The sequence below is a fragment of the Otolemur garnettii genome, unplaced genomic scaffold (genome assembly GCF_000181295.1).
Source record: "Otolemur garnettii isolate 467f Iridium unplaced genomic scaffold, OtoGar3 scaffold00003, whole genome shotgun sequence".
NCBI classification, from domain to species: Eukaryota; Metazoa; Chordata; class Mammalia; order Primates; family Galagidae; genus Otolemur; species Otolemur garnettii.
Genome location: NW_003852398.1, coordinates 25763521 through 25773735, shown reverse-complemented (window position 1 = coordinate 25773735; position 10215 = coordinate 25763521). Strand labels below are relative to the sequence as shown.

Below are 10215 nucleotides of genomic sequence, written 5' to 3'. Positions count from 1 at the left end.
AGCACCACAGAGATCCAGAGTTAAGGGTGAGGCCTTAAATGAGTTGTAAATGGCAAGGCTGGCGAAGACCCAATGCCCCAGGTAATAAGTGCACACCAGAGTTATCAAGTCATTGGAGCTCATTTTACAGATGAGGAAACTGAGGCTGAAGCTCATGCAGGTCACCTGAGGTCATAGAGGAAGTCAGTGAAGAGGCAGGACCGAGGCCCAGGCCTCCCAGTCTTGTCTATTCCCACCCTGTGCAACTGAGGGGCTCTGTGCCCTCATGTTCCTGCAGATGGAGGCTGGACCTCAGGCTTCTCCCTGAGAAGCGGCAGGGCTTCAGTGGGGAAAAACATGTAGGGGACAGAGATTCCCTCCCCCCACATCAGATCCGGTGGGACATCAGCCTAGTGTTGAGTTTACGGAAAAAGGATCGAAGCTTGCAAATCTTGCATTTTTTCTTGCGGCGACCCCGGGAAAAGCTTCGAGCCCTGCCTTCTTCTTCTTCCTCTTCCCCTTCTTCCTCGTCACTGGCCCAGGGCCCCCAAGCACCCCCATTAAAGTCAGGATGGGCCCGGGGATTCTCAGCTGGGTAGCGCACGGGGATGGCTGTGCGGTTATAGTCAGCCAGGCGGGCTAGCAGGGTACGGACCACATCAGGCCTCTGGCCAGCCAGATCCTCCCGTTCATAAGGGTCAGCACTGATGTTGAAGAGCCATACAGCCTGGCGGACACTGGCCATTCGCTCCAGGTTCCACCAGCTGCCAGGGAAGGCAGCCAGAGTCTGTGGTGGGATCCAGTCTCCATAGCCAGGGTCTCCTGTCAGCAGCTTCCACTCGCCAACACGGATGGCAGCCTGCACAGCAGTGTTCCAGATGCCAAAGCCGCCCTCCAGGGATCCATGCCGGGCATGGTTGTAGAGTGGGTCAATGTTGTGCAGGATCTCCGTGCGTGGCGAGGCCCGGCCTTCACTGATGGCTGGCCACACATCGTAGCCATCTAGCCCATCAGCTGCTGAGGCGGTGCCACCTGCCAGACCCACCAGGGTTGGGTACCAGTCAGTGATGTGCACCAGTGCTCGGCTTGTCCGTCGCTTTCGCTTGAGCAGGGGGCTGTGGACAAAGCCCAGGCCCCGCACACCACCTTCCCAGTAAGTGCCTTTGCGTCCTCGGAGAGGCCAATTACTGCCCCCTGAGAAAGTCTGGCCACCATTATCACTAGAGAAGATGATGACACTATTGTTGTAGAAACCATAGCGCTTGAGGGCCCAGGTGATATTGCGCACAGCCTCATCCATGCAGGTCACCATGGCTGCGTACTTCCGCCGGGCCACGTTGCCCATGGTGCGGTAGCGGTACAGGTACTCCCGAGGGGACTGAAGGGGTGTGTGTACTGCCTGGAAGGCCACATAGAGGAAGAGGGGCCGCTGGGGGCTATGGCTGGCCAGTATGTGGCTGGCACGCTGGGCATAGAGCATAGTGGAATACTGGCCGCTGAGCCCCCAGGCCACACTCTCCCCCTCATGCAGGTCAAAGCCACACACACCAGGGCCATCGCAGTTGTCATAGGTGTAGTAGTCCACATTGCCTGTAAGCGAGCCCAGGAAGGTGTCAAAGCCTCGGCGGGTGGGTAAACACTCCTTTCGGTAGAAGCCCAGATGCCACTTGCCCACCATGTGGGTGGAGTAACCTGCCTCCTGCAGCTTCTGGGGCAGTGTCACCTGGTCCAGGGGCAAGCAGTTGGGCTGCCGTGGGCGGATGATGGAATGCTGGAGTCCTGTGTGGATCTGGTACCTAGTGGGGGGGGGGTGCATAGAAGGCACAGGTGAGCTACAGACCACTGCTTTGGTCACCTAACCCACAATATCACTCTGAGATGGGCCCTGGCCCCAATACTACCAGCAATAATAGTACCAGTACTACCAGACATTATCTAATGTGCTGACCACCTCAAATGCATTATCTCATTGACTTCTCAAAATGAGCAGAAGTAGATATTACTGTCATTTTAAAGCTCAGAATGGTTAAGCCACTTGTCCAATATCACACAGCTAAGAAGTTAGAGAGTTTATGAATTGAAGCCAAGTTAATAATAATAATAATAATGATAGCTAATACTAAGCACGCAACTGTGTGCTTGTCATTGTGCTAAGCCCCTTACATAGATTACCTTACTAAATACCACCAACTACAAGATACATATTATTTCCATTTCCCAAATAAGGAAACTAAGGTTTGGCAAATTAAATTACTTGCCACATGATTCATACAGCTTGCAGCTGGAGTGGGATGTATATCTCAAGTAGTTTGGCTCCATACTTCAGAGCCACTCACTTGCTATGGGGCCTGGAGCAAGTCCTACTCTCCCAGACAAACTCCTACTCACTCTTCAAAGCCTGGCCTAAATGTTACCCTACTGTTAAAGTCCCTTACAACTCTCCCAGAGAATTAATCACTTTTGCTTCTGGGTTCCCCCAGCATTTAGTACATACCATCATTGTCCTACCTGGCCATGGGCTTATACTCAGTTGTACATGCTCTTGGGCCCAGTGACATGTAATGGGACTGTCCTTAACTCAACCTTGTGTACCTAGCACCTAAGTGATGTTTAAAAGACATTCAATTACTCATGGTATGAATGAATGAAGAATGACATTCAGAGGGATTTAGAACCAGAAAGGACCCAACTCATCTTCTAGTTTATTTACCTCTTCTTAAATAGAAACTAAGGTGTTTTTAAGGGGAGGGGAAGGGCATTGCCCAAGGTCACTCAGTAGTCAGAAGCATAACCAGGACTTGAACATAGATTCAAGTGGAGTCCAAGCAGGGACTCTTTCTCAGCAAACTAGGCTGTTTCTCCCCAGATGGAGGCCTTAGTTTGCTCATGTGTAGGAGTGACTTTTAAAATGGAAAATCTCTAAAACTCGTCCAGTTACCAAATTTTTGGAGACCAGTTCCCATGATCCTGCCCCAAGGCAGGAGTAGTCAACAGAATCCTGAATTCCTCACTTATTCATTCATATCCCATATTCCCGCTTCTGTGGTCAAGGTTCCCATGTGATCTGCTTATGGTGTCTTGCCCTTACTCAAATCTTAAAAATCCCAGAGTAAATAAGAAGCCTGGAACTTCACAAGTGTGTTAGAATTCCACACCTTTTTCTCACCCCCTAGGCATCCAAGTTGAAACTTGAAAACTTGACACCTTTAACCAGAGAACACTGGAATAGGTTTGCTCTGTTTTTGTTTCCTTATTTCAAAGTCACTGTTATTGTTAGCTATATTAGCTACTATGGCCCTTTTTAATACTGTGTGTCACACACACAAATTTTATATCTCATTTAATCCTCATTTAAAAGACCTATGGGGATATTACTATTACCCCCATTCTACAGATGATGAAACTGAGGGTCCCCAAAGGGTAGCAACTGACCCAAGATCTGACAGCAGATCTTTGAACACAATCTACTCAACTCACACACAGTGAGTTGTGGCCTTTCCAGGCCTCAGTCAAGCTCATAAATGTTGGGACTTGACAGGAGAAGCACCCCAGGACCCTGAGTCCCAGTTGAGCCTCTCTTCTTAGGGTGGGGCACAGTGGAGCCTGGTTTATAAAGTGGGTGGGTCAGATAAAGAGTCACAGGAACCCATCTGCCAGGGAAAACATGAGAAACTCTGGCTTTCTCCAGTCTCACCAAACACCACGGGGTGTGTTAACCAACACTAATGAGAGCCGTAACCATAGGTCAGACAAGCCTGCTGCAGGGGTAGAGGGCACACTCTGGCCATCTATAGTCTACACTCTAACTTTGTAGATCAGAGAGCTACAACTCTGCCCTGCTGTCTGCTCATTCCTCTCCTTAAACTAAAACCCACCTCTCAGGAGAGAAATGCAAACTTGTGCACAACTCTCAGGAATGCAGATGTCTCCTCCCTCTTCTGCAGGTCCAACTTTGGTCTTCATCCTCACTATCTCCACCCCCCACCACCCTACAACACAAACATACCCCACTCCCTCCCTCTTTCTCCTGCTCTCCTTCTAGTTCCTGGATCTAAAGGTTGAGTGCCAGATCACTGCATGCCAGACTAAATGAAGAAAGGGCACCCACCATTTGACTCCCAGCTTCAGGACCCCTGCCAAGTACCTGGCCTCTCAGCCCCCTTTCCTACAAGACCCTGAAGTTGAGCACAGGCATTGAGCTGAGTCCATGCCTCGGTTTCTCCCATCCAGGAAACAGGGAGACTAAGGCTCTGGTTCCTGAGATCACACAGCAGCTATTGGGTGGAACTTGGAAGAAAGTATGCCTTGGACCCCATCCAAGGAGGATTAGCATCAGCCCTGCCAAAAGGATTTTCTCCTAAGTGGCCAGAGTTTGCCTTCCACACCCCCACCTCCTGTTTCCCTGCTCTTTTAATCCTGTAATCCTGGGGCCTCGCCTGTGGACAACTCCTTACAGAGAAAGCAGCACGTCTCCTTGGGGCTCCCAGACAACTTGGGAGGATTTTGCAGGTGAAAAAGCAGAGGCACAGAAAAATGAAGTAACCAGCCTAAGCCTACACAGGTCACGACCTCCTATGTGTGTCTTTCTCCTCCACCTATCATTTCCTTGGTTTCTTGCCAATGTAATCATCAAACAGTGTGGGGACTCGAATCCCTCCTGTGACACAGAGGCTGCCATTTATTGACAGCCAAGCAGGTTGGTTACACACATCTCAGTCCACCTTTACCACTCTTTTTTTCAAAATAAGAACTGTTCTTTGCTCCATTTTATGGAAGCAAGAAAACTTTAGAGAAGTTAAAGGACTTCTCAGCAAATGGTGCCCATTGCTCAGGGTCTGTAAATAGAGGTAGCACTCAAAATTCCTGTCAGAGACAGCCATGTTCTTCTAAACAAAGGGATGGCCAGATGTCTCCTCCACATTGTGTGGAATGTGAGTGTCCCAGAACATCACAGTGAGAAGACCTCAAAGATGATGGAACCCATTCACCATTGGGTGGGGAAATTGAGGCCCAGAGAGTGGAAGAGACTAATGATCACACAGCCAACTGAAGGCAAAATTAGCCCTGAGCCCTGGTCTCCTAGGTCCCAGCCAGGGTTGCACTGGCAGGGAAAAACTACCACTGGGTTTATTTGGGGCTCAGATGCCCAGCCCCCGGGACCTGGGGCCTTGCCTACCTGCCAGTGAGGAGCTGGCTCCGTGAAGGTGTGCAGATGGGCTGGATATAATAATTTTCCAACTTGACCCCCTCGGCCGCCAGCCGGTCCAGCGTAGGGGTCTCAATATCTGAACCATGGTAGCCCACGTCGTGGTAACCCTGGTCGTCGGTGAGAATGAAGATGATGTGCGGAGGCTGGGGTGGAGCAGCTGAGGGCTGCTCGCCGACCTCTCCAGGCCCGTCGGCCACGAGGTTCGGCTTGGCCCAGTCCCAGGACAGGTAGCCAAAGCTGAGCAGGCTGACCAAAGAGAAGCCGGTGAGGGCGTGCATCGCCAATCCTGCCTGCGCTTCCCGGCGCGCTGGGTTCCTGGGGCCTCACCACCTCGCGCGCCCAGGGCGCACGGCCCGCCCGCCGGCCTGGATGCTGCGAGAGTGATCAGCGCCCCCGGGGGCGGCACAGTATCTCGTCCAGGGCTGGCGGCCTCCCGCTGCCTAAGCGCCTGCCCTAGTTCCCTCTCACCTAGCTCAGCCGGGCCAGCCAGAGACGCGGCGTGGTGGCTTCCAAAAGGTGCTCCCCACCATCCTCTGATTCTCTTCTTCTAGCCCTGGATTTCTCCCGCCTCCTAATTTCTCTCGCCTCTGCTTTCCCTTTCTCCTCCTCCCCCCCACCACCTCCAGCCCCCAGCCCGGCCTCTCGCCCCGCCTGGAGTCCTCTGAACAGTCGGGTTCCCCACGGGGAGGTGGGCAGAACCCCAGAGAGGAAGAGGAGGGAGGCACGGGTTGGGCGGGTCTGGGGAGACACCGCGGGAGAGAATTCGAAAAAGTTGTAACATCTGCCGGGGCCCAGCCCCAGGTGGAGGGGCGGGACGTGGAGCACCGGCTCCGCCCCCGGGCGGGAAGCCCAGGCCCTCTCGGCCCTCTGGCTCCAGCGCCCGCCTCTGGCCGGGACTGGGGAAAGGAGGGAGGGAAGCTGCTTGGAATTCGATGGAAGAGCTCCGGAATGGCCAGGTCAGACATTCCTAGATCATAGAGTCTCAGCATCTGTGAGTGCCATCCCTGGAAGCTACGGCCATAATTTTTCAGTCCAACCAGGTCATTCCACAGATGGAGAAACTGAGGCCCTGGGATAGGCAAGAACTCATCTAACTCACACAGCAAGTTAGTGGCTTCTTCCCTGGGATCACAGACGCGGTCTCAGTGGAAGGTCTCTTCTGTGAGCTAGCAGAGACAGCAATGGAGAATGGCAATCACTTTGGCACCAGTTAGCTCCCCTCTCCTCCACCCCTCCCTCTTCCTCATTCTGCAGTTCTCAGCTGGAATCTCAGAATGCCATTGCTAGAATCCAGAGGCCAAAGACTGTTTTGTTCTTCTTGTATCCACAGGGTCCACACACAGTCTGAGCTCAATTAATATGTGCTGCATGAATGCACGGATGAATGGGCCTCAAGGCTGACTCCCACCTGAGGAAACCTCCACACCAGAGCGGGCAAGCTTGGGGGATTCCCTGGCCAGCGAGCATCATAAATGAGTAAAACAGGGTGCAGCTGTATGGCTCTAAGGAAGCTCAGGGACTCTGGTGAGTGGAAGACCAGAGCCTTGTTCTTGCCGACCTTGTTCTAGTAGTCATGCCAGAATATGGATCAGTGTTTCTAGAACTTCTGATTTTTCAAGAAGGACTCTCAGATCCAACCTATCTAAGGACTATATCAGGCCATTGGTGCTGGCTGGCAACCTCCACTCTGTACCATTGTTTTCTAAAATTTTACTAGGCTACATTTTAAAATGGAAAAAACTGGGTTAAACAAAACCCATTAGACTTGGTTACTGCTAGGACTTTCCATGTTTAACATGCACACTGCTGATCTCCAGGAAGGGGGCAGTTAAGATGCATTTCCCAACATTATGTGACCAAGCTTTTTCCCAGAGCTTCTTGAAGAGCCAGTGTTTGGGAACTTTGGGAAACAAAGACTGCCCAGGTGCACCTTCTCTCCTGGCATCTTTCCCTTGCCAAGATTCTGTCATGATCCTTTCCCTCTTGCTTAAAACCACTATGTGTGGGGAAAGAAACCAGACCTCTAAAATAGCAGCCCGTGTGAATCTGCATTTCAAAATGAGGGCTGCGTGGGGCCAGCCGCTCCTGTTTGCTCAAAGCCCCATATTTAGGGTGACCGGATTTATCAGAAGGGAAAAGTGAGCCTGTTGTTCTGGCAGAAGAAATGTTGAGGACAGAAAGGAAAAATACAGCCTCCTAAGGGGAAGGCTGCTAAAATGATGCTTCCAAAGGCTTCTGCAGAGGCTGTCCTGGGGGCCAAAGTGGGACAAGTCACTGGAGGTCAGAGGGACTTGGGCTTTGCATTTTTTCTATTGTCCCAGACCTGGTCAGGAGGAACTGGGCAGGGTTGTCTTCCCCTGACTCCATGTGCAAAGAGAAATGGCAGAAGATGGAGTGCAGATTATACATGGACCAAAAAAGACCCACAGAGGGAAGATCACAGGCAGCAGATCTCTCTGGAGCTGTCATGGGGATAAGACAAGCAGTATTTCAGAGTTCAAGACTATGGGCTCTGACATCAGACTGCTGGAGTTCAAATCTTGCCACTTATTGGGGGAAAGTTATTTTACCTCCTTCAGCCTCAATTTCTTCATCTGTAAACTGGGATTATTATATAAATGAGTAGCACAATGCTCAGTAAAGTGCCCAGCACATAGTAAGCACTCAATGAATGTAAATAGTTATGATGATTGTTCTCTGTGCTTTTGAGAAGAAGGACTAAGTCCTGTGGGGGAAAGTTGCAGGGAGACAGATTTCAGGCCAATTTAAGGGATTACTTTTACTAGCAGCTTGCTTAATAAAAGGATAGCAGTGATCAGTAAATCACTATCTAAAGAAGAGTAGATGGACCTCTTGGGCCCAATTCTTCTTCCCACTGTTCACGTTTCTTTTAAGAGTTTCTTGTGGCTCGGCGCCTGTGGCTCAAGCGGCTAAGGCGCCAGCCACATGCACCTAAAGGTGGCGGGTTCGAATCCCCAGCCCGGGCCTGCCAAACAACAATGATGGCTGCAACCAAAAAATGGCCAGGCGTTGTGGCGGGCACCTGTAGTCCCAGCTACTTGGGAGGCTGAGGCAGGAGACTCGCTTGACCTCAGGAGTTGGAGGTTGCTGTGAGCGTGATGCCATGGCACTCTACCCAGGGGGATAGCTTGAGGCTCCGTCTCAAAAAACAAAAAAAAACAAACAAAAAAAAGAGTATCTTGTAATCACTGAAACCTGCGGTGTTTCAGAGAAGCACCGTTCCCCCTCTAACATTCCAGGAAAATAAACACTGACCCTCAGCAATTCCTTTAATGATATTACACAGCTGGGCTAAGCTGGAACACTTAAACTAGACATTTTTAAGGGCTCAGGATAGGGGAAAGAACTGCAAAGTTTAATGTCAATCCAGGTCATATAGCTTCCAAGATTGGTTCACTTACGTTACTATACAAGGTGCTTGCCTGCTTTCTTTCCTGGGACAGTGTTCATCAGCTCTATTTCCACCCAAGCAGACTCTCAAAACTCCAAGATGTCTCAAGCTCAGCCCCTATAAATAAGGCTGAGATAAACACCCTCTCCAGCCAGGATAAACTAGCCTTTTCAGTTTCTATCTCAGGACCCAGCTATTTCCAAAATGATTGACATCAGTCATGTCCACCCCATACAGGAAATACCTGTCTCTCCCATTCACACAGGTGTGCTCTTCTCCCAGAGGACATCCACATTGAGACAAGAAACCTAATGTCTGCACACAAAATTCAGATCCGATGTGGCAAGAGTGTAGTTTTGTTACTTCCTGTCAGAGCTTTCCATTCATGAAATCAGACTTCCAAAAGCTCTGAGCTCCCATAATTGACTCTGTACAAGAAGGGGAGAAAGAGTCCATCTGTCCAGAAGGTAGTGAGAGAGATTCCTGAAATAAAATGGGGAGTGCAACTAAAGGAGCATGAAAATTCTTTCCCCTTTGAAAGTGTCATGATTCTAATTATTTGTTCCTAGACAACTTTTTAGAATATGGAGATATAAAAGTGATTTTCTTCTTTTTTTTTTTTTGCAGTTTTTGGCTGGGGCCGGGTTTGAACCCACAACCTCTCCTATATGGGGCCAGCGCCCTACTCCTTTGAGCCACAGGCGCCACCCTGAGATATAAAAGTGAAAAGCTGAGTGTGTCTGTTTTGTGGCTTCATTTTCATCACTATGCTCATGTGTTGCGTGTGTGTGTGCACACACACGAGTGGGTAGGTATATGTGTGTGTTTGGCCGTCTTTGAGCTAAAATTATCTCAGTACAGATATTATTTCCTTCTGACTTATTACCCTTGGCAATAAGGACCTTATGCACAGATTTGTATTCTGTCATCCTCTTTCTGGAGGCCAATTCACCTGAGTTAGACCAAATCAAAGACCTACCAGAATACACTTAAGGCCTCTGAACAGTCAGACATATCACAGAGTTCAACCCCTTAGCTCCTCAAGCTTTCCTCACTCTAAGCCTACTGACTCTTACGTCATACACAACTCTTACAAGGCTAATCATTTCATTTCCCAGTCCAAGAGTATTAGAAGCAGTTCAGATGGAATATATAAGAAGGTGGCTTGAGGTAATTGCCTATTTTGTAGTAAAATATGTTTATATGTTTCACAATGAAAACATTAGGGAGAAATAAAAGAATAAACATAAAAAACAGACTGATGGATTCCAAAAGCCTGGAAATTCAGGGACATTTGGTGCAGGAGCAAAGAGCTATTTTTTGTCCACCTGAACAGACCCAAGGGCACCACCAAATCACAGCCCCCCAGAAGTGAATGGTGGGTCACCCTCCAGAGTTTAAATCCTGTTCAGTTTCCTCTTTTTAAGAAAGCCAGGAAAGACATCATCTATTTTTTTAAGGTTTCCATCCAGAATGGTAACTATGAAAAGTTCACAGTGTAAGCTATGCTTTAGTTATAGAACATTCTCACCCAGATGCAGACTCAGAAAGGCAGTAATGTTCTCAGCACATTCCACGGGGACAGGGACTGTGACGCTGGGCGTCATTCTCAGCA

At 49.7% G+C, this 10215-nt stretch overlaps 1 protein-coding gene across 1 annotated transcript; it reads right to left on the bottom strand.

The window, feature by feature from the left end:
* Window positions 1–323: 323 nt before the first annotated feature.
* ARSI (arylsulfatase family member I) lies at window positions 324–5613 on the bottom strand. The gene is made up of 2 exons (XM_003782038.2): window positions 5156–5613; window positions 324–1775 (listed from the first exon to the last, which is right to left on the bottom strand). Exons 1-2 carry the CDS (start codon window positions 5464–5466, stop codon window positions 368–370), a joined length of 1719 nt encoding a protein of 572 aa, XP_003782086.1. The 5' UTR covers window positions 5467–5613; the 3' UTR covers window positions 324–367.
* Between the last annotated feature and the right edge of the window lie 4602 nt (window positions 5614–10215).